At 42.6% G+C, this 25193-nt stretch overlaps 1 protein-coding gene across 5 annotated transcripts in view; it reads right to left on the bottom strand.

Moving 5' to 3' along the window:
- NEO1 (neogenin 1) overlaps window positions 1–25193 on the bottom strand; it is a 135081-nt gene that overhangs the window by 26662 nt on the left and 83226 nt on the right. For all 5 annotated transcript variants that reach the window (XM_044279835.1, XM_044279836.1, XM_044279838.1 and 2 more), the window contains exons 2-7: window positions 17399–17716; window positions 10659–10934; window positions 8990–9143; window positions 7524–7660; window positions 2831–2985; window positions 822–942 (exon numbers count right to left, since the gene is read on the bottom strand). In XM_044279835.1, coding sequence (XP_044135770.1) covers window positions 822–942; window positions 2831–2985; window positions 7524–7660; window positions 8990–9143; window positions 10659–10934; window positions 17399–17716 — 1161 coding nt within the window. The remainder of the gene's footprint in view (window positions 1–821; window positions 943–2830; window positions 2986–7523; window positions 7661–8989; window positions 9144–10658; window positions 10935–17398; window positions 17717–25193) is intronic.

Below are 25193 nucleotides of genomic sequence, written 5' to 3'. Positions count from 1 at the left end.
CCATAGCAACGGTCTTTTAAGGGAGCGGTGGAAAGGGACAGAGGACATTAATGAAAGTCGTTATAAGGTAATTACACATCTTTTGACAATCTGACAGACTAACTCAGGTATACAGGCCTAGCTCTAATAAACTAGCAAATAAAAAAATATGACAGTTACACTTTAATGATTATTTGGAACAAACCTATGCAAATAGAAAGCAGGAAGGACTGTATCATTGGCAATCACATAACATTGCATGCTACATCTAGGAACCTGAATATGTACAATAAAAGTAAAATGCATATTAAAAAAGGGCACAGCTGCAAGGCACACTTTTCACATATGAGAAACATCTTTATTTTGGTAAATTTAAGACCGTTATATATTTCTATCAGTTTCATAAAACTATTTTCTGTTGTGACGTAGAATCATAACCTCAATGTCAGAAAGCCATGGGGCACTTTCCATGACACAGAAAGCAGCAGGCTACATGACGCATGAAGAGGAGGATATGCTATGCAGGGTGCATTGGAAAGGAGGATCAGGAAGAAACTAGGTGGGAGACATCACAAATTGTAAGGGTCACTGGAACAATATCCTGCAGGTGGGACTGCCAGGAACAGTGAGTTCGCAAACTGTTTACCCACAGAAGAAAAGGTCAACGGTTTTAAAAGCCAAATCGTTCACTAGGTCTATAAAGTATGCCAGCAGCACACCCTAAATTATTAACTATGGAAATATTGTGACACAGTAACCATCATAAATCTGACTAGGAATGGTTGGATGCAGGACAATGGAAAGGGACAGGGATAGTAAATAAGGTTTTTAACATGTCTTACCAGGTTCCACGATAATGAGCTGTGCTGCTGCCTGTGTATTTCCCACCTCATTCTCAGCTATACACTGATAAAATCCCTCATCTGAGCGCACTAGACCAAGAACCTGAAGATTATGATCGTCCTGAAGAAAAGAAAGTGGTGATATTTTACAGTACTTTCACACCTGTGTTAAAGTTTTCCGGTATTGAGTTCTGTTCTGTTATCCTAATGCATTCTGAATTAGATCATTTTTATTAAAGGTTTTACATACAGCCAATTATTCAGATTAACCGTACATTATATGACAATAGGATATCAATACAGTTAAATCAATTATACTTTATCCAAATCAGCAAGTCAATAACACTGCATCAAATAAACCTTTATTAAATCTCCCAGTCTCCCTCAACTCCCTCCCCACCTACCCCTCTCCGTGTGGTCATCTCCCTCGATATGGACAAAAACGCTCCAATTCTCTTACATCTTAACTTCCAAATCCCCTTAGGACCATCCTAATGCATTCTGAATGGAGAGCATTCCGTTCAGGATGCATCAGTTCAGTCCCCCTTACATTTTTTGGGACGGAGAAAATACTGCAGCATGCTGCAGTTCTCTCTCCGGCCAAAAATACTGATCACTTGCTGGAATGCCGGATCCAGCATTAATTTACATTGAAGTGTATTAGTGTAAGTGTTCTGGCAAAACGGATCCGCCTTTCTGGTGTGCGCAAACCTTTAAAAATACCATCGGAGAGATGGATCTGGCATTGCAATGCATTTGTGAGACAGATCTGCATCGGGATCAGTCTCACAAATGCATCAGTTTGCGTCCGGATGCGGCAGGCGGTTCCGGTGACTGAATTGCCTGCCGGAATCCTCTGCAAGTGTAAAAGTACCCTTAACCAAAAGCACTTCATTTTTCAGTTCGACATTTCTCCAACGCCTCATAACTGCCACCCTACATATTTTTAGATTACTACTATCAATAATCCAGGATCTGAAAAAAGAAATTAAGTTAAAAAAGGTAGGAAATGCCATTTCGCTGCTATAAATACCCTGCAACACCAGTGTCCCAGCACTGGTGGTCTCCACTAGTCTTTGCTAACTGTTCTGCTATGATGACTAGTGTTGAGCGAACTTGTGTTTTCAAGTTCTGTGTACAAGGTTCGGGTTATCTAAGAATTCAGTATTGGATTCCAATACCACGGACCATAAGTCATGGTCCGTGGTAGCGGAATCCATAACGGAATTCTTAGATAAACTGAACCTTGTACGCAGAACTTGAAAACACAAGTTCACTCATCCCTAATGACGTGTTGCTGGAGTGATTGCTGCTGAAGACAATCACTTGTTGCAGTACTGATGCAAACATTTCTAATCTAAAGTTCTTTAAATCCTGTAAAAACCCTTTAAATACCTACTGTACACAAGAAAATCGGGCATAAAGAATAGAAGATTGGCTAACATGTAGATTTACATTAAACTTTCACTCTGTTAAAGGGAACCTGTTATCAACTTTATGCTGACCTCACTGAGGGCAGCATAAATTAGTGACAAATGCTGATGTCAGCGGTGTGTCACTCATGAGCTAACAGTAAGTGGTTGCTGAGAACCAGCATCATAATCATTGCTGCCCAGGCCTTGAGAAGAGTCAAATCTACCTGAGAAGAGTCCTGGTTATTCCTAATCTCCTGCTCTCTCACCAGTCTGCTGATGGTTGGCAGTTCTCTCCTAGAGAGAAAGGGAGAAAACTAGGTAGAAGACTGTCAGCCATCAGCAGGTGGGCAGGAGAGCAGGAATTCATGAGTAACCATGACTCTTCTCAGGTGGCCGGGACTCTTTTCCAGGCCCAGTCTGCAATGATTGTGATGTTGGTTCTCAGCAACCACTTACTTATAAATGACAGACCGCTGAAAACATCTCACCTGTCTCTACTTTATTCTGCTGTTAGTATGGGCAGCATAAAGAATGATGACAGGTTCCCTTTAATGTCCAGACCAGAACTGCACATCTGACCACCTGGTCACTTACCACTATTTTGAAATAGTCACTAGGGATGACCACATCTCCGTTCTTCACCCATTTGACTGTTGGAGCAGGTTTTCCTCTAACTTCACACTCAAACACAATGTCCATGGATTCATGAGCATGTGTATTAGATGGCTTAACATAAAACACAGGAGGCACTACAAGAGGAAACGGTTATCAGTGCACATAGTCTTGTAAATGTCGAGATTGAAATGCATTTCCTAAAAACTCAAAACCGGATAAGCAGATTAAGAGACTGGAGGAGGATTTTGAGAACTGTTGTCCATTTTAAATATATACAAGGAAATTAACTCCATATTTATTGCCACTTCTTGAATACATCAGAAAAGCTGGTGGAAGCTTATAGCTGCAAGAACCAAAGGAATCCAAATTATCTGTGAACGTCACAAAAAGCTGAACATAAGCAGAATAGGATTGGCCCACCAAAAGATCCTCTAGTGGTTCCAGATTCTGACACCATATAGGGCCCCAAAGGGTCAGGAGTAGTGTTGAGCGAACTTGCGTTTTAAGTGGGGCGTCTAAAGTTCGGGTTATCGAAGAATCTGGTTATGGATTCTAAATTCCGTTGTGGTCTGTGGTAGCGGAATCCATAACTGAATTTAGAATCCATAACGCGATTATTCGATAACCCGAGCTTTAGACGCGGAACTTAAAACACAAGTTAGCTCAACACTATTCAGGAGGAAAAAAACTAAACTTTTGGCGGCCTTTGGAACCAATAACCGGTCACTAGTGTCTATTTGATTCACAACCTATTTGATGATAAAGGGGTTGGGAATAATTTCCTCTGGTGGGCCCAAGGAACCACAGTCCAACACTAAACATAAGCAATCATAGAACACGGAAGAAGCGGCAAGGTTTATTTTTATGGTGGTGTATACCCACCAAGAACATGGAATAAAACAGTATAAAGCGTGTGGATTTAAAAAAAACAAAAACAAACAACTAGGTAATAAAACGACTTAATAAAGTTGACTTTTCAAAGTAAAAGGTTAACCTATTCAGAACAGCAATAAAACACAGGATGAACGCTATACAGATGCACTCCACTTGATCAGAAGGGATAAAGGTTTAATAAAAGGCTGCTACATCACCACACCATAGGGGACTTCCTGACAAAGTGTTACCAACAAAACCTCTGTTGGAGATGGAAGGGAGTGACACACTTTATTTCTGATCACCTGGAAGGAAGTGGGACAGGCCCCTAGGGAGCACAGGATAACACCCCTCTCCAGAAAATAAATAAGCATCCTAGTGCAAAAGCCACGGGGCGATTTAACCGGAAGCTCAAACTAACCCATGAACGCAATGCAAGTCCAAGTGTTTTTCAAATATGTAGGTGCTGCAGCTTATAGGGGATAACAAAGAAGTGTTTTATATCATAGCAATACAAGAAATCTTACAGTTCCATGTTCTACTGTCATGTTGGTGTCAAGGATGATAAAACATGTAATGAAATATTTATGCAACTCTTAAAATCTAAGACTAAAGCGGTATTGCCCAAAGGGGAAAGACCCTAAACAACATTCTCCACCGATGGAGACAAATAAGTTGTACTATGCTGTTCCTATAGCTCCCATACAAGTGCAGCAGAGTTAAAGGGAATGTGCCAACAGAAAATAACCTATTGGTTAAATCACTGTTTTACCTTAAAAAAAATATATATATTTTATTTATTTTTTTGACTTTTTTTCCCCCTGTGTCACTATATTTAAAAATGTATAGAATCCTGCAGTTTTCATACTGGCCACTAGATCTAATATTAGGTCATGATTTCCTGTTCTGTACAGATAATTTTTCAGTAGCTATTATCACCACAGGTGGAAATACAATGACAAGTAACACCTGTATATACCGTTGCAAGAAAAAGTATGTGAACCCTTTGGAATGATATGGATTTCTGCACAAATTGGTCATAAAATGTGATCTGATCTTCATCTAAGTCACAACAATAGACAATCACAGTCTGCTTAAACTAATAACACACAAAGAATTAAATGTTACCATGTTTTTATTGAACACACCATGTAAACATTCACAGCGCAGGTGGAAAAAGTATGTGAACCCTTGGATTTAATAACTGGTTGAACCTCCTTTGGCAGCAATAACTTCAACCAAACGTTTCCTGTAGTTGCAGATCAGACGTGCACAACAGTCAGAAGTAATTCTTGACCATTTCTCTTTATAGAACTGTTTCAATTCAGCAATATTCTAGGGAGGTCTGGTGTGAATCGCTTTCTTGAGGTCATGCCACAGCATCTCAATCGGGTTGAGGTCAGGACTCTGACTGGGCCACTCCAGAAGGTGTATTTTCTTCTGTTTAAGCCATTCTGTTATTGGTTTACTTCTATGCTTTGGGACGTTGTCCTGTTGCAACACCCATCTTCTGTTGAACTTCATCTGGTGGACAGATGGCCTTAAGTTCTCCTGCAAAATGTCTTGATAAACTTGAATTCATTTTCCTTCGATGATAGCAATCAGTCTAGGCCCTGACGCAGCAAAGCAGCCCCAAACCATGATGCCCCCACCACCATACTTCACAGTTGGGATGAGGTTTTGATGTTGGTGTGCTGTGCCTCTTTTTCTCCACACATAGTGTTGTGCGTTTCTTCCAAACGACTCAACTTTGGTTTCATCTGTCCACAGAATATTTTGATAGTACTGCTGTGGAACATCCAGGTGCTCTTGTGCAAACTAAACGTGCAGCAAATTTTTTTTTGGACAGCAGTGGCTTCCTCTGTGGTATCCCCCCATGAAATCCATTCTTGTTTAGCGTTTTACGTATCGTAGATTCGCTAACAGGGATGTTAGCATATGCCAGAGACTTTTGTAAGTCTTTAGCTGACACTCTAGTATTAATCATCTTCACCGCATTGAGTAGTCTGCGCTGTGCTCTTGCAGTCATCTTTACAGGACGGCCACTCCTAGGGAGAGTAGCAGCAGTGCTGAACTTTCTCCATTTATAGACAATTTGTCTTACCGTGGACTGATGAACAGCAAGGCTTTTGGAGATACTTTTATAACCCTTTCCAGCTTTATGCAAGTCAACAATTCTTAATCGAAGGTCTTCTGAGAGCTCTTGTGCGAGGCATCATTCACTTCAGGTAATGCTTCTTGTGAAAAGCAAACACAGAACTGGTGTGTGTTTTTTATAGGGCAGGGCAGCTGTAACCAACTCCTCCAATCTCATCTCATTGATTGGACTCCAGTTGGCTGACACCTCACTCCAATTAGCTCTTGGAGATGTCATTAGTCTAGGGGTTCACATACTTTTTCCACCTGCACTGTGAATGTTTACATGGTGTGTTCAATAAAAACATGGTAAACATTTAATTATTTGTGTGTTATTAGTTTAGGCAGACTGATTGTCTATTGTTGTGATGAAGATCAAATCACATTTTATGACCAATTTGTGCAGAAATCCATATGATTCCAAAGGGTTCACATACTTTTTCTTGCAACTGTAGATAAGACAGGATCCACCATTGACAATAGGTGATGTTACAGCTTATCTCCTCCCTCCTGACCTCTGCACAGGTCACAGAGCATGTCTAGAATACTCTCCCATAGAAGTCAATGGGATCAGCTCCAGACCATGGTGTTTATGGCCCATGTAGATGCGCTCAAAAGGCAAGATTTCTTTAGATATTAGTCCTATTGATTGAATGATAGTGACAAAGAAAAAAGAAAAAAAAAAAAAGAAAAATTCTAAAAAGTATATGTTTAACATAAAGATGTGATTTAAACAATAGGCAATTTTTTGATGACACATTCCCTTTAAAGATATGGAATAGCACAGTGAGCAAAGCTGCTTCTGAATCTCAGAATTTAAAGGAAAAATAGGGCTATGCCATCTCTGTAACTCCCATTTGACTGTATGAGATGGGTTTGGGAGGGAACCATGTTCTAGAATAGGTGTCAGCAACCTCTGGCACTCCAGCTTTTGTGCAACTACAACTCCCAGCATGCTCCATTCACTTCTGTGGGAGCTCTGAGAACAGCCAAGCAAGTGTGCATGCTGGAAGTCGTAGTTTCACCACACCTGGAGTGCCAAAGGTTGCTGATCCCAGTTTTAGAAATAGGTGTGTTTCCCAGTGGAGGGACCTGTATCTATCAGATATAAATTCATAAATGTTTGAGATGGGAATACTCCTATTTTATTGTCTGAATAGTAGTAGCCTTACCCTACAATGGGGTATACTTCCTTAGAGGGGTTGTCTCATCATGAACAATGGGGGCATATCGCTAGCATATGCCCCCATTGTCTTATAGGTGCGGGTCCAACCGCTGGGACCCGCCCCTATATCAAGAACAGAGCCTTGCAAGGTGGAGGCTGGAGGACTCCAGTCCAGCCACCGCCAAGCTGGCTTCCCACGGCCCCCCTGCTCCCATTCATTTCTATGTGGCCGACTGAAATATTTTCGCCAGCCCCATACAAAATGAATGGAGGGCGGCTACGTATCGCAGTGCACCCTCCTTCACTTACGGGGCTCCGTTCTCTATATAGGTGCAGCTCCCAGGGGAGGGACCCGCACCTATAAGACAATGGGGGCATATCCTAGCAATATGCCCCCATTGTCCACGATGAGACAACCCCTTTAAGTACACATGCAAAACAAAATAAGTCTCAGGTACGTCATTAATATTTCCCCAAAAAAAAATTCTTTTTTTATACCTTGTAAAGAAAGCTCTGCCTGGGCATTGATAGTTTGGTTCCCGTTATCTGCCGTACATGTATAGATCCCAGCATCTTCCTCTGTGACATTGATGATCTGCAGGCTGCCTCCCGCCAACAATGCCAATCTGTCTGAACTGTAGATGGTAAGCACAGTCAATGCACACGTCAAGTCATCTAGGTACGCATTGTCCTCAACAATGACAGCTACATGATAGAAGTGATCTTAGCTGTATTGATCTTCCGACATTACCCGAGCTCAAACCGGAATGAAGCTTTGTGTAAGAGAATCTTTTATCGCCCTACAGGGTACAAGTTGTCTTTTCATCGTTGCAATTCAATACAGGACAGAAAGGCCAAAAATGCTTCTCTGAAGAATGACCACTACAATAGTGGGTATGTTCATTAAAATAATATCTATAATAATATATATATCAAAGATCTGTGCACTTCATTTTAATTTAAAGAATGTAATACAATAGGCTCATCTTTGAAAACCTTGGGCAACTTAGTCATCAAGAACAATGCAGCAATCATGAAGCAGATATAAAAGAACAATCACTGACTATAACATTCAGATTAAATATCTTCTGATAATGGAGGAGGCAGATAAAGCCCTACAAATGTATACATTTTCTCGATGGTTGTGTAATATGAAACACATGTAAATAATACCAGTCAATTTACCATGCTCTAGTAAGCTAATGCCTTGCTTCTTTCAGCGTGTGACTGTCGCATGACACTCCTAAGCTAAGAAAAAAGGAGGATGTCCTCCTGAATTCAGATACAGCGGGTATTCTAAAAACTTTTTTTTTTTTTAGGCCATTTTCTTAACTTCCAGAATTCCTCATCTTCCTCCAAAATCAAAGGGTCGTTTTGGGCATTGAAAGCTGATGACCTATTCTTAGGATAGCTCATTAATATCAATCAGTGGGGGTCCAACTCAGCAGATCTCCCAATTAGTTTGTTAAAGGGGCTGTGGTGCTCAGGCAAGGGAGGCGCCTCTCCAGTGTTTATGTCAGTCTGTCTACTTACTGCAGGACCAGTACTAAGTAGACTGCTTCCAGGTAGATGGACCAATGTACATAAGGAAAAGGCTTTGTCACTCAAGCAAGCACTGTGACACCTTAAAAAAATTGGTGCAGATGCTGACCTGATCTAGATGGGTGAACCTGGAAAACCCCTTAAATGTCTTAAAGAGGATTTCCAAATTTAATGTGTTCTTAAAGTAACTGTAGTGTGGGAGTTAACGGAGGCTTATTTGCCTGCTCCGTGACACTTGGTTCTGGATCCATGGGTCTCCCACTATTCACTTTGCTTCAGTCCTTGCATGTAAACTTCTAGCATGGAAGGGTCCGAATTCGCTGCAACAGTGATACTTCTCCCAAGTGGTACATGATCCCTGTACATGTTGGAAAAAACCTTTAAAAGTATGCATACCATGTAAAATATATTAAGTAAATTACCTTCCAAAAAGGATTTCTTCTTGATTATGACTCCATATGACACTGGGGATGGGGTAACCAGATACAACGCAGGGAAAGATTACCGTCTGTCCAACAATACTTGTCAAAGAGGAAGGCTGACGTAAAAATATTAAAGGACGATTCTCTTCAGCTTCTGAGGGACGCACCCGTTCATAGGGCAGAAAGAGAGGGAGACAATAAAAGCACAGAAGCGAGACAGAGGGGAAAAAAACACAAACACAGTATAAGTGTGGGTTCATGACACGTTTTTGCCATTTACATACACATTGGGAAAGTCCGGTTAAAAAAAAAAAAAAAAAAAAAAAAAAAAAAAAAGGTTTACGTTAAAGTATACCGGTACATTTAGAAATATATAGATTTTTTTTTTTATAATGGAACTTTATGGTGAACGGGTGCCACTGTAGGGCATCTGTCTGAAGCATCCATTAACATACTTTTTTTGTATATGTTAAAGAGGTTGTCTCACTTCAATAAGTGGCATTAATCATGTAGCGAAAGTTACTACGAGCCACTTAATATATTATCAATATTGCTTCCACGACCACCACTGTTGGATTGCAGGGTGGTCTGTAACCATGGAAACGAGCAGTGTATAATGTAGTGGAAAAATGAATCCAGCCAGCAAAGGAAGCAATATGGATTATAATACATTAGCAAGTGCCTTGTATTTATCATGTCTACATGATAAATGCAATATACTGAAGTGAGACAACCCCTTAAGTGGATTTAAAAAATGTGATCTCAATCCAGTCAGTCATACATTTTTAGGTATTCCCTAGTTTATCATTTATATCAGAACTAAACTCATCATCATATTAAAATACTTCAGTATTTTGCTACAGATTGTCCCAGACCATGCTCACCCAGTGACAGTACATGGCACCTCTCGCAGAAAGACTGTAAAATTAGACTATATACAGCTGGCAAAGTGCTCCTAGTTTGGAATGATATAATTAGATTGAGAAGCGGCGCCTCTATGTGGCTTGGGCAAGACGTACATGATAGGAGCCAATAAGGAATCCGAGGTCTAATAGACTAAAGCTGCATATATGTTGGTCAAATCCCACAATTTCATGATTGAATTCAACATGCTCAATTCCTTTATTCTAATGGAGATAGGCCACCCAACAGAGGTGTCTGGCACCAGCTTTTTCTACCCTATCCAATTTAAAACACAAGCAAACTTAGCCAAGACTAGCATGCGGGTGTATGAGAGGATTATTAGAGATATCTTAAGTCAGCTATGACCAGCCACGTACAGGCAACTGCAGAATAGCTATAGCAGTAGACTGTGAAAACAGGTCAAGAGTAATTTTGACATTTCCTTCTACCTTGTTGTGCAAGCCCCAACATGTAAGTTGGAAAAGTATTACTTGACTTAACCAGGTTTTAAAGGACACCCACCCTAGGGTCTGAATCCCTTCTCCACTTTCTCCTCCTATGAATGGATGGAGTGTGAGGTTGTATTTGTATGCAGCACTGGCTGAGCACTAGCATTTTAATCTTTGTGATTTGTATTACCCAACCCTAGCCTCACTAGGGATAATGTACTGGACCACTGGATCTATATTTTACTGACTCATATGCCTCTGCAATAAAATTCCTGAAACCAGAGAAACCCTTAAGACATACAGTAAGATCTTTTTACCTTCTAGTATTTTGACCTCTGCTTCTTCACTGTACTTCAAAGCTGCTCCACTACCAACACCACATCGATACAGACCAACATCACTCTGGTTGGCATTGCTTACAACAAGGCTGCCATTAGATAGTATAGAGACTCTGTCGTCTAACTCTCTCGGTGAGCGGTTCTGCTCCCAATGAACGAATGGGACAAGTTCAGGGCTGATATCACAGCTTAATACAAACGTATCGTCAACAAATACAGAAGAGGCATCTGGCTGGCTGGCAAATCTGGGAAGGCCTGAAAAAACAAAGACTGTAAATGTAAAACAATGCATAAAAAAATTACACATGTATATATTCTCACTGGAAATCTTCTCAGAATCTTCCAGAGGTTCTGTTTAATTTCACTTCTATATTGGAGAATTGAAACAATATCAAATTCTGAATTGGCCTCATGCACACGACAGTTGGTGTCTTCCGTTCCGCAAATATGGGATCTGTTGTCGTTTTTTCCCCCGTTGCGTTTCAGTGTGTCGGTAGTTTTTTTTTTTTTTTCGGCAGACCACCCAAAAAAAAAAAAAAAAGAATTTTTAACATCCCCACCCAGGATACTGATTCTACAAAAACGGATGCAGATGACAGACGGTTGTACATCTGCATTTTTGGCGGTCCCATTGACTTGAATGGGTCCGCAAACCGTTTTTCACAGACAAGAATAGGACAGGTTATATTTTTGTGACTGACTGGAACCAGACGCGGATAACAAATGGTGGACTATCCGCATTTTCAACGGCTCCTTAGAAATGAATGGGTCCGCATCAGAAACGCTAAAATCGGCGGAATGGACGCAGAAACAAACTAAAGTCGTGTGCATGAGGCCTTAATTTTGAATGCGATTTTGTTTTAGTGATAGTTTGAAAAGTTTTAATTTTTGTGTACACTGGAACGGTGCAACAGCGGTTTGTACAAACCTGACCATTTCTGAAAGTAAGGCTTGTTTCAAACTAGCGTTCAGAGATTAATCAGGCTATTTCGGCAAAATGTAGCATAGGACTTTTTTCATTTAAACTTCTTAGGCTAGTTTCACACTAGAGTGCAGAGATCTGGCAGGGAACAGCCTGCTGAAGCGCTCTGGATGAAGCTGCCTGAATGCCTGCCAGCCCCATTAACTATAACGGGGACCAGCGAAGATCAGGCTACAACCCGGCAAATATGCACACAGCGGTTTTAGGCTGGCTGATTCTCACCAATTTGCCAGGTTGCGGCTAGATCACTGCCGGTCCCAATTATAGTTAATGGGGCCAGAGGGCATTTAGGCAGCGTTCCAGCAATGCCAGATACAGAGAGCTCCGGCAGGCTAAGTCAGGAGAACAATCATGCAAATGGGAGCAAGACAAAACTACAATCAGGCGACCACCCCAGCTGTTCAAAGAGAAAGTAGCGCTCGTACCAACACTGCCTTCTCTTCTCAGTTTACTTTACTGTCGCAACTGCAGTGAAGAACAGGTGTAATTACAAATATGATATCCCCTATTCACTTGAACAGGAAGGAGCCATCCCATTGAAGTGAAAGGGACTGTGTAGTTGTATTTACACCTGTTCACCGCTGCAGTTGCGATGGCGAGCAGGTAAACAAAGAAGAGAAGGCAGTGCTGGTATGAGCACTGCTTTCTCTACAAACAGCTGATCAACAGGTAGGTCATCAATTTTAAAGAAGTGGACAACCTCCTCACAGCCTCTGGCAGTGGCTTTCGCCCCACTCCCCATTCATTACATACAGTATAAATTGAGGATCAGGAAAGATGGATGCCGGCTGAATGATCACTCAGCCAACAGTTATATTATGTACATTCTCAGCTTTAAGTCTGGCTGCTTCAAATTAGGGCTGCAGTAAACTATTATTTTAGAAATAGAGTAGTCTATAGATTATTTCTACGATTGAGTATTCTAATAAGAAAAAATGAATAGACTATTTTCCTTTAAAAAAAACCTCAGACCTCCTGCCATCAGTCCCAACACCCTTCGTTCCCCTCTGCATGATCAGCCCAAGTGCTTCAGTTTCCCCACAGTGCCATCAGCTCTGTTCCCCCAGTTACATAAGCTCTTCCCAACCCCCACCCTTGTGCCAGCAGCTCCCCACCCCCCTCCCCCACCTTTGTGCCAGCAGCTGTCCCCCCTTCCTCCTCCTGACACCCAGAGTGCAGAGCATCATTGGTTGCCATGATGCTGTGCACTCCGGGTGCCCGACCTTAGTCGCACAAACTTACCTATCCAGCAGGGGCGCCGCCGACACTCCATCGTTCCACGCTGCTCTGCGTCAGACGGCACACAGCACGTCAGGTGGTCAGTGCAGCATGGGACCATGGATGTGCTGTGGAGTGTGTGCGGAGGCCCCCTGCTGGAAATGTGAGTATTGCGGGCCAGTGGGAGACCATGGAGCAGGAGTAATAGCAAGCGCTTCACTCCCGCTCCGTGGTCACATGATACAAACGAATCGCCGATGCAAAAAAATTTGCTGAGGATTTTTTGTGTGACGAATTACTCGATTCAATCAAGTAATCTTTTCAGCCTTACTTCAAATTTTCCCTGTTCAGAAAAAAATAAATAAATAAGGGTCAAGACAAAGCCATGTTCGATAATTGACAATATGTATAATTTCTAATAGTACTCTATAAGCAATGCAGAATGTTGCAACAAACGTGGTTGATATTTCTGCAAATCTAATCCGCTACGCATTTTATGGCAGATTCAAAAAAAGATCCAAACATCACATGATAAAGCAACTTGAGATCAAGGTCTTAAGAATTCATAAAGGAAGAGAGAAGATTGGTTTTCAATAAATATGCAAACCCAAGAAACTGAGAAAGCCATTTAATGTCTAAATTCAACAGTATAAGGCTCCATTCACATGTCCGTGATGTGTTGCGGGTCCGCAACACACCAGCCCGGCACCCCCATAGAAATGCCTATTCTTGTCCGCAAGCTGCGGACAAGAATAGGACATGTTCTATCTTTTGCGGAGCTGCGGACCCGAAGATCAGGGACGCGCTCCGCAATTGCGGATGCAGACAGCACACTGTGTACTGTCCGCATCCATTCCGTCTCCATAGAGAATGAATGGGTCCGCCCCCGTTCCGCAAAATTGCAGCACGGAGGCAGACGTGTGAATGGAGCCTTAATACCATTTGACAAATTGGAATGGTGGGGTTCGGGGGGCAGACTTTGCATCAGGGCCTGTAGTTATGCCAGAATGACTATTAGGCATTGAAGGTGCTGAATTTCTTGGACCCCTATTCAATTATTAGTCCCGAAGGATCAAGGTTTTTTTTATTTATTTTTATAGTCACATTTCAAGGACAAGTTTTTTCTTCTTCTAAGGGATGAGTTTATAGGGCACAATTTCTGTTCTACCAAATAATGGTAGGCCAAGTCAAAGTCCTGAACTTAATCCAATGTTGCAGAAGGACCTGAAGTGAGCAGTTTGTAGGGGGAAACCCACCAACATAACACAGTTTAAGCTGTTTTGTATGAAAGAATGGGCTAAAATTCGTCCAAGCGGATGTCCAGGACTGATCGACCATTACCGGAAAGGTTTAGTTGCAGTTATTGCTGCACAAAGGAGTCACACTAGACTCTGAAAGCAAAGGTTCACATACTTTTGCAATTCAGACATATCGGATCATTTTGCTCAATAAATAAATTGCCTAGTCTAATATGTTTGACTAATTTGGTTAGCTTTATTTACTTTTAGGATTTGTGTGGAAATCTAATGTAGTTTTAGGTTAAATTTATGCCCAAATATAGAAAATTCTGACGGATTTACAAACTTTCAAGCGCTGGTGAAGTGGATGCCCCACACAAGAGCTGATCGGAAACATCTGTTAGTATGGAAGGCAGTGCTATCCATTGTTATATAACGGATTATAATAAGAATATGTGATAAGTTCCCAGTTTGACCAGTTTTTATATTCCAATGTGTGATGCTATTTAGTTCTATATATTGTTAAGTTCACAGCTCCATTATAGATCCAGTATAAGAAAAACACTAGTCAAAAAAGCATGCAGCATGGCCAACATCTGCATGGAGTTTGTATGTTTTCCCTGTGTTTGGAGTATAGGAGGAAACCCGCACAAATACATACTTGGATTGTGAGCCCATTGGGGATAGTGTGATGCTAATGTCTGTAAAGTGCTGTCGAATGTGTCTGCGCTATATAAGCGAGTATCTATCCTAATAAAAGCCCTGGGAACATGGTGTCCGTGCGTGTGTGCCGATTTGTTAAGTGCGCATGCGCAGCGCACAAACCAATCAGCACACACACACACACACACACACACACAGCAGGGACCACCCAATAAAAACACTGCATCTTGGGCAGCCCGGACAGCCCACAGCAGTCCAATCAAAGTCGCCGCCCAGACCGCCCACAATTGCGCCAGCCAATAAACACATGGCGCACCACACGGACCGCCCACAGCATGGAGCAGTCCAGCACACACTCCACACACAGCAGGGTGTGCATGTGCCGATTATATACCATCGGATCAGAGTTTTCTCCAATCCGATGGTATATTTTAACTTGAAGCGTCCCCATCACCATGGGAATGCCTCTATGTTAGAATATACCATCGGATTTGGGTAAGATCGTGAAAACTCAGATCCGACAGTATATTCTAACACAGAGGCGTTCCTATAGTGATGGGGACGCTTCAAGTTAAAATATACTAAGAACTGTGCACATAACTGCCCCCTGCTGCCTGGCAGCACCTGACCTCTTACAGGGGGCTGTGATCTGCACAAATAACCCCCCCTCAGGTGCTGCATCTGAGGCGTTAATTGTGATGATCATAGCCCCCTGTAAGAGATCAGGTGCTATCAGTTTTAAATTCATTGGTGGTCACTGCGGACCTCCCTCCCTCCCCTGTATTAAAGTCATTGGTGATCCAGACGGATCCACACCTAGCGCAGGTGTGAAAGTAGCCTAAAATAGGGACTCCTGACTTTACATTGAAAGTCAATAGGGGACGGATCCGTTTACAATTGCATAACAGTGCGTCATCCACAGGTCCCACCATAACAGTACCATTCACAGATCCCCCCCCATAACCGTGCCAGCACTACTGTTCTAGCGCCTTTTTTGTAACAGGCTTAATGTCTAGTAATAAATAAGACCGATGCTTCTGTTATTCTGCTTCTACCACTGAGAAACAGAAACACAAAGAAAATAAGTGCAGATGTGAACGGGGCATATATAGGCTATATTAAGGGCATTCTATTCATATGTAAGCTACTTGCAGAACTGGATTGGGTGCATAAATCATGGTTATGGCAAAAATCACAGAGGGCGACAAAGCTGAGAGAAGACAATTACAGATTTAGACAGAGGCCATACTGGGTGTGAATGTGTAGTCTTCACTGACTTGCAGCCGTAACCCTTCACCTTGCTCAGCCCATACAATACAATTAGTGACACCAACATATCTTGTCAAAGATCAATGTTGTGTTCATTAAGAGCCTGTAGGCAATGCTTCCCCAGCCTCCCCCGCCTGCTTCTCGGCTCCCAATGAATCACTCTGCATGCAGTGCACACTCTTCTATCGATCGCTCCGCAGTGTGGATATTCTGCGCCGGGCGATAACGGAACAAGAATGAGGCTTACCTACAACTTCATTTATTGTAGAAAATCAGCCTCTTGATAAAAAGGATATGGGTCTTCCATATAAACAACTAGAGATCACATGGCTATAATGGGGACAAAAGAACTCTACTTGGATGCCTCATACAGCGTAACTGCAAAAATATGATCATTGGAAGAATAGAGAACTATGAAAATGGGGGTTACTTAATAAGGAGATATTGGCCCGGATTTATGAAATTGTGTAATTTCATGTACCAGCCTGAGACGTATACAGACAGATGCACTTATGTGCATGTCCACACATACTTTACAACTCGGTAAAGCAGCCTTTTTCAATTCTGCCGAGACAACACATTTAGGCAGAGAGGGGTGCCACTTTAATAATCGAAGTTGCTTGCCACTGGGCAAAAGGGGATATCTCTTCAAAAACAGCTGATCGGCAGGGGTGCCTCGAGTCGGACCCCCACCAATCAGATATTGATGTATTTTCCCAAGGATAGGTGATCAATATTACTGGCTGCACAACCTTACATCTAATTAATAAAAGTAGCATTAAAGTTGTAAGTTTATATAAGAGAAGTGATGCGTTTGGAACATGTAGAAAATTTTGTAGAAATAATGATATTCCACATGAAAATGACAATTGTGGAGCTACTTGCGTTATTTTGCTATTATTCCGGCTTGTCGCTTATGAATAAATGTACAGCTGGGGGCGAGTCCCTGCCTGGATGAGACTGTAAAGGGGGACACCTCCAATTGGTAACACCCTGTTGTATCTTTATTCTTACAGTTTAAGTTTTAGCAGAGGAATTGCACAACATACAGTTATAAGATGGGGACTGCAAGTAGTTATTAAGCATACACGTTAGGAGAGGTAACCGTTCCTCTGTAAGCTGGACTTTTGTACGTATGAGGAGCTGGGGATATTGTATTGTCCTATTTCACACTACTGGCCTAATTTATCATACCAATTTTTTTCGCATTGCATTATTTTTTTTCACCAATACTTTGCAACCCAATATTCTGGAATAATTCTGCACCACAAACATAAGTAGATACATTCTTTTGTGCATGGGGCACTTCACACAAGACCACATCCCATTGTCAAACACATAGCACTTACCTGCAACAGAAAGTCGTGCTGTGCGGCTGACAATACTGCCTAAACTATCCACCGTTGCCACACATTGATAGATGCCCTCATCTGGCTTGTTGTGCTTTGAATGCACCACACTTGTGAGGAGCAAAGACCCCTCTGGAAGTAGTCTTCGGCGATCATCTGATACTAAATTAAGAAAAGTCCCATCTTTTTTCCATTCGATTTTTGCTGCTGGCTCAGCATACACAGAACAGTTTAATACGGCAGGAGTTCCACGTAGCGTTACGATGTCTGCTGGTTCTGTCAGAAAGTAGAAGGGGGTGAACGTCCTGAAAGCGGAGCCTGCAAGTAATACAAAAATAAATGTTAGTCGCTGCATCTTTAAAAAAAAAAATAGCAGAGTAATGACAATACTTCCTAGTGGCACCACCACTACGGCTATATGTACCTTCTGTAACCTTATATAGTTCTTTACAGAGAGCAGGAACCCCCCAGCACAGGCTGCAAAAGGACACCCTGCCACATCGCCTGTAAACAGCATATCATCCGCAGTCTGACCAAGCACCATCATCTCCAAGTGGTTCACCCTTGGAGAACCCCAACTCCATCTCAAAGAATATCTCCAGTGGAAATGCAACTTTCCATCACTGCACCTCTTACCTGAATGTCTAATGCTGGATTTACACAGCCTGATGGAGCCGAAGCTCTATGGGGATAAGCGATGGCTACTGCCATTGCTCATCCCCATGCAGATTAGTTGTCTGAGCATTACGGTGCTGTTTAGACAGCACGACAATCTGCTACCAAGAAACTATGATGGAGGTGTCTGCATTAAATATTGTTTCATGCAATGAATGAGCATTTCACGTGTTCATCCATGATCTGCGGCACCTTTACACAGGCAGGTTCATATTAACCTTTGCCCCCAATAATTTTCCCCACATTAACAGTCTTGAATACTTTGTACTCCCTTCCCAACCGTCCAGCCTGCAATCCGCTTCTGACCAGACACCATCTTGAATTTTAGATTTCACCTACTTTCTCAAATTTTTTGCTATCAATCCCATAATTACTCAGCATACCATCATATAGGCAGCACAGCCAGTGCTCACTGTCTGCTAGGAGGACAGTGCAATTATTACCCCTCTATACTTTCCCAAATAGGTCATCAGTATCTGAATAGTGGGGTCAGACACCCGGGGCACCTGCCGACCAGCTGTTTTGAGAAGGTACCAGCGCTCGTGGGCACAGTTACCTTCTTTCTCCTTTTCCTAGGCCACCAACGACATGTTCATCGATCACGTGGCTATACCAAGCACAGCAGTTATACAATAAACAGTACTGTGCTTGGTCAGCACAAAGGTCGTGGCTCTCACAGGAGCGCTGCGGCCTTCTCAAAACAGCTGATCAGCAGGGGTCCCAGGTGTCGTACCATCATCAGATACTGATGACCTATGCTGAGGGTAGGTCATCAGTAAAATAAAAAATCTTGGAAAACCCTTTTAAAACACCAAAATTATATAACAAGTCTTTATAATGATACAGCGGCCTTGCATTGGCACAAAACTATTGATTCATCCAGAAGAGATGCTCAGACTACTTCTCTAAACACTCTTTTAGTCAATGGATAATGTGGCCATAGTCCAAAAAACACAACACCAAGCCTTGAGCTGAGAAGAAGTCCTATGTCCAAGAAGAAGCATGAATAGGCAGATGGGCATAGGTGAACTTGTCTAAATGCAGGGTATACTATGTGACGGACACCGTTTTATTTTGCATGGCTTTTCCGCACAAAGCACCTACTGTAGTGGAACGGTCCCTGCATGAGCAGAATGAGAGAAAGGCTGATGTTGCTTTTGGCATTCTGAACATCTGTTCAGCAAGGGAAGAGGGACCAGATAACAGTGCAATCAACAGCAAAGAGAGGGGATGGTACAGCGGCACAGTGCCAACTCACCTCTCCCTACCGTGAAAATCAGCTAACTCAGCGGTTCTTCCATAACAAGCCTCTGTAAGGGCAGGCAGACCGTGTCCTTCCTCACCCGCGTTCCCTCAGCATTTCCTTTAACCAGCATGACAGTGGTTAGATAGATCTGGGAGAAGAACTGTCACACTAGAACATGTCACATAATCAATTCTTATTAAATAAGACAAGCAACAGCAGCTCCTCAGAAACTGCTTATTTAGACAGAACAATAATCATTCAATCATGCCCCATCTCAAAAAATCCACCAGGTAACCATCACCGGGAGACACAAAGAACTTCATTTTAGCCCTGTATGAGGAGCATAAAGATAGTCACTGAAGCCCTTACAACACCTTGACTTCCATCACTCAAATAAATGCAATCAAGTCCATTTCATGTAGCAAAGAACGGGGAAAAATCTGAAGACTCCATTGCCCGAATTATATCCCGCTAAATCCACACGTGATTACATATTTTGTTCTAATGTCCCTAACAGAATTGATGTACAGCAAGAACCTGAACCATGCAAGGTATAGAAGTCTGTACAATAGGTGTAGACTACTTTCTCAGTACTCGAATATTCAGTTACTAAGATTCTTTTATTAACCATTAGGGCTCATTCAGACGGCTGCGCTGTGTTTTGCGATCCGCAAAACACAGATGGCTCCCGTGTGCGTTCTGCAATTTGTGGAACAGAACAGGCGCCCAATTACAGAAATGCCTATTCTTGTCCGCAAAATGGACAAGAATAGGACATGTTCTATCTTTTTTGCAGAGCCACGGAACGAAACTATAGGTGCAGACAGCACACTGTGTGGTGTCCGCAACTTTGGCGGCCCCATTGAAATGAATGGGTCCGCACCCATTCCACAAAATAGCGGAACGGATGCGGACCCATTCATACAGTTGTGTGAATGAGCCCTTATAAAAAGTCTTTCCAATTTGCTCAATCCCCTGCCTTTCCAGCTGTGCACGACTATCCCACGTCACCACCGCGGCCAGAAATCGGCTGCAAGGGGCATGTGGGTAGATGGGCACATCATGAAACACTGAAAACATTGACTGCGAGAAATACCACAGCAGCGCTGGAATGGCAGGGCACTGGGCAGGTGTTTGACTTTTTTTTAACCAGCTTTCGAGCCTTTGTCCCAATTTTGCGTGGTAAAGGTTGCTAGCAGCCATTTCAAATAATTCCTGGAGATATGTTAAAAGGGAATCAACCAGCTTTATGCTGTTGTAAAAACAGGACAGCATAAGCTAGTGACAGATCGCCTTAACAAAACGCTGGATCACTTTCTTTAACTGCCCAAGCCATTTATGAAAATCTTGTATAGAACATCTCCAGCGCATGCCGATGAGTCCTGATGACCATGAGCTCCTGGCTCTCCCCTGCCGCAGACTAATAGGAAAAACGCTGTCAGAGGGTGGCACGGAGAGCTGGGAACTTATGAATATGAGGACTCACACACTGGAGCCGTTCGGACGGACCTACGGAGCCGTTCGGACCACTACAGAGGTCAGAGCTCCCTGCTTATTGTCAATGCAAGACCTTAGTGAGGAGGACTGAACAGAGCGGCACTCAAGCATGTTTGGTGCTGCACCAAAGTTTATGTACTCTGCAATTTCGGTCAGCCCCACTGACATTTAAAAGGGTTGGCCACTTTATATGTTCAGCTTAGGCTACTTTCACACTAGCGTTCGGGGGTCCGCTTGAGAGTTTCGTTTGAAGGCTCACAAGCGGCCCCGAACTGATCCGTACAGCCCTAATGCATTCTGAGTGGATGCGGATCCGCTCAGAATGCATCAGTATGGCTCCGCTTGGGTGTCCGCCTGGCCGTGCGGAGGCAAACTGAACCATCCAGAGTTACAATGGAAGTCAATGGGGACGGATCCATTTGAAGGTGACAAAATATGGTGCAATTTTCAAACGGATCCGCCCCCCCTTTGACTTTCAATGTAAAGTCTGGACGGATCCGTCTGAATACAAATTACACTTGGATTTTTTTCTGAAATATCATGCAAACGGTTCCGTTCTGAACCGATACCATCGTTTGCATTATAGGAGCGGATCCGTCTGTACAGATACCAGACGGATCCGCTCCGAATGCAAGTGTGAAAGTAGCCTTACTTAGAGGTATTCTATGTCTGCTCCAGTAGTCATGCTGCGTTTTCAACCACTGTGCTCGTTTTATGCAGTTTTTGGATGGGGCTGCTACTGGCCTCTCTAAATGTCAGTCTCTCCACAAACAGACCGACAGCATCTCCCGCTGTCAAATTTGAATGTATGGCAAAAGACGGTCCATAACATTACTGGTAGTACCATTGAAGAAACTGGATGGTGAAAGGCTCCCTTTAAAGGGACTCTGTCACCACTTTCTAACCCCCACTTTTAAAACTATAGTTCTGTCCATGGAGCCCCTGTGATTTCAATGGTGTTGTTATATGCGAAATCCGCAGGCTCGTTTTGATAAAAAAAGCTTTTATCTAACCTGTCAGTCATGAGTTTAAGGTGCCCAGCTCCTCCTCTGTCTTGAATTTGCACCGCCTGAATGTCAAGAAATACGCCTCCGGCTCTCCCTCAGTCCCCCCTCCTTTTCCAAAATTTTGCGCGTGCGCACAGGCCTGTGCCTGATGCGCCCGTGCAGACTTTACGATTCAGCCTCATTGAGCGAAGTGCGCATGCGCACTTCGCTCAACCTCCCGATAACGCGAACACTGCCGCACGCGCGGGATCTTAGAAAAGAAGGAGGGGGGACTGAGGGAGAGCCGGAGGCGTATTTCTTGACATTCAGGCGGCGCAAATTCAAGGCAGAGGAGGAGCTGGGCACCAACGGCGGCGGCGGCTGGCGGCATGTTCAGACCAGGAGAAACGCCCTGGGCACCTTAAACTCATGACTGACAGGTTAGATAAAAGCTTTTTTTTATCAAAACGAGCCTGCGGATTTCGCATATAACAACACCATTGAAATCACAGGGGCTCCATGGACAGAACTATAGTTTTAAAAGTGGGGGTTAGAAAGTGGTGACAGAGTCCCTTTAAGTCCAACCATTGTATATTTTTTTTACATCTGTTATTTAACTCTGTGCACAAATACCAGTTAACAGCAGAGAAGTCACCTTCGTATGACATTTACAATTCACGTTAAATGTCCTCCATACAAACAATCTGTCAATATGTAAGCTTAGATTACCACAACTTTTAGAAAGAACATAGTTCAACCAATAAATTAAACTGTATAATAGTCAGGTTTTATATGCCTCCGAGGAAGGTAACAGGGAAATCAGGAAAAAATTGTGTTTACCTAGAAGATCGAAGGTTTAAAAAAAAAAAAAAAAAAAAAACACCACACACACCTGCATGGTACTGGCTGCTGCTTGATGGCCAGAAGCATCATAAAAAGCCAACTATTCCTGAATACACTGGACTTCAAAGACAATATACAGAACACAAAGATACCATCATACCTGATACCTGGCACAGTAGCATCGTAAAAGATCAAACCAAGTCAAGCAGAATGGCAACACATGCAATGATGGTTCAAACAACAGTGTCCAAGATGTCCAGTCAAACACTGCACACCAAGAGGACAATATATATTTGAACCCATTTCCTGCTAGCACTTACTTCCGTAATTAATACTTTAAAAATAATAATTTATATAGGGGTTCAGGGTATCAGGGGGTTCACGTACAGAGCCATAAATAGCATAGCAACAATTAAAACAAGAGGAATGAAGGCCCTGCCTACAAGAGCTTACAATCTATGAGGACCACCTTCCTTGCAATTTTGGGTGGCGATTTATAGATCAATAAATTATAAGCCCTTAAAATACAGTAATTTCCATTATGACACATCATGACTTCTGTCAATGAAGAATGAAGGCCATCATGTAGTGCTGAAGGCCATTTCAACAGCTCTCCACTGACAGAATACAAGCAATCTTCTAGCATCAGAGAGAGGATCCCGAGTATCTGATTTCCCAAGGCCTCCGCTTTTAGCTGGATTTCTCCAGGGAGTGGATGGGCCTCTAGGTACATATTGGTGCAAATTCAATCCCTGATTTGTAAGCAAATGATTACTGCACGTATAACAACCCCCAATCTACATCGTGCCATATCCTGTGTCAAACACACCGTGCAAGTGGCATACAAATGTACTGTATGAATATGGCCGAGGAAAGCAGAATTGTATAAAAAGCATAAATAGGATAGTGCATGACAAAAGCCTGATATTCCCTGCACCTAAACAGAACGCGCCCTGTTGGTGCCACCTGCTGATACTAATAAATGATATTTGCCAGCCTCTGAATTTAACTACTGCATGGAGCTGCTGTTTTAAAAGGCAGCATGAGAAAAATACTGAAGATATAATAATACGCAGAGGTAGAACACACCTCATCCCAAGATCAAAGTGAAAAACTAACATACGGCCTATAGTCAATATGGAAATGAAACCTCAGCATATCAAAAGAGGCAGGCAAATAAATGTATTGCTGAGGCCCAGCAGGACTGGTAGCTTCCCAGTGATAAATGGTGCTTCTTCACCCTGTATAATGTGTCAGCTTCTCCCCATCCATCAGAGGGCTGTTGCATACCCCCAAAGCACAATAACAGCCCCCCTGCTACCAGCTACACGCCACAAATCACACGCCCCCGCCTCAGACATGTGTATAATAGAAGGGGGGAGGGCAGTCAGGAGTCCCATGCCACTCGTTTCCATGGATACCCAGGGCTCAGCAAGTTGCATTTCTAAGGAGCTGCCTGCAGACCGTGGGTATGTACAGTGCAGAGGGGGAGGGCGAGAAGCACATGGTGTCAGAAGGGTCTGGCATGCAGGCCGTGCCATCAGGTAGTAAGGCAGAAGAATGCATAGGGCAGCGTGACCGCACCAGAGAGCGGCACAATTTTATGTAACGTTCCTTCCTTTATAGTATAGGTTCTAAAGATCAACTCAAATAGTACTTCAGATTCACATCTGCACTTTTCATAGGAATGGTGCTGCTTCTCAAGTCTCAAAAATAAAAATCAGGTAAGATATCCCCAGCCCTTCACACTCAACCCCCATAAGGCAATTTTCACACATTGAGGCATCATGGGAGAAAAATCAGCAGATTGCATCGATACAATGCAGATTTGCCAGAAAACGTAGAGGCCTGTTCCACGTAGTGTGAACATGGCATAATTACTGTGCAGCTATGGTCACAATTCACATCTAATGCAAAAATGAAAACTCTCCTGGTTCTAAACTGCATTGTCTTTTTCCCCTAAAGAAGTCCATACACATTAGGTGCCTTCAAACAACCGCATGTATTTTGTGATCCACAAGAAAAACTGATGGCGTCCGTGCTGCATTAGTTTTTTAGTGGGACCCATTGAAACCATGCCAATTCTCATCCCCATAAAGGACATGATAGAGATAATATTAATATATATATATATATATATATATATATATATATATATATATATATATATATATATATATATACACACATATATACACACACACATATACATACACACACACACAGCGTGCTGTCTGCATTTTTTTGCAACCCCATTAAAATAACTGGGTCCGCATTTGAACCGCAAAAAAATGTAGATTGGATGCAGATCTTTTAAGAATTATACATGAATGATTGTTTGCAATGGCCTGAAGTCAACCAAGTGATCTGTATGGCTGGAATTTCTTAGCTGCTGTCGGCTAAAACTACAAGAGTAGGGCATGATAAGCCAAATGCAACCGATCATTTGCCTCTTTGTGCAAGGCCACTTAAAAAAAATTATAATAAATAAATCAGTGTCTGAATCGCCACTTCAGTCTGGCCACACCGTTGGCATGAACAATCCCAT

This window comes from Bufo gargarizans, chromosome 2 (genome assembly GCF_014858855.1).
Source record: "Bufo gargarizans isolate SCDJY-AF-19 chromosome 2, ASM1485885v1, whole genome shotgun sequence".
NCBI lineage: Eukaryota > Metazoa > Chordata > Amphibia > Anura > Bufonidae > Bufo > Bufo gargarizans.
This window is presented reverse-complemented; position numbering and strand designations above follow the sequence as displayed.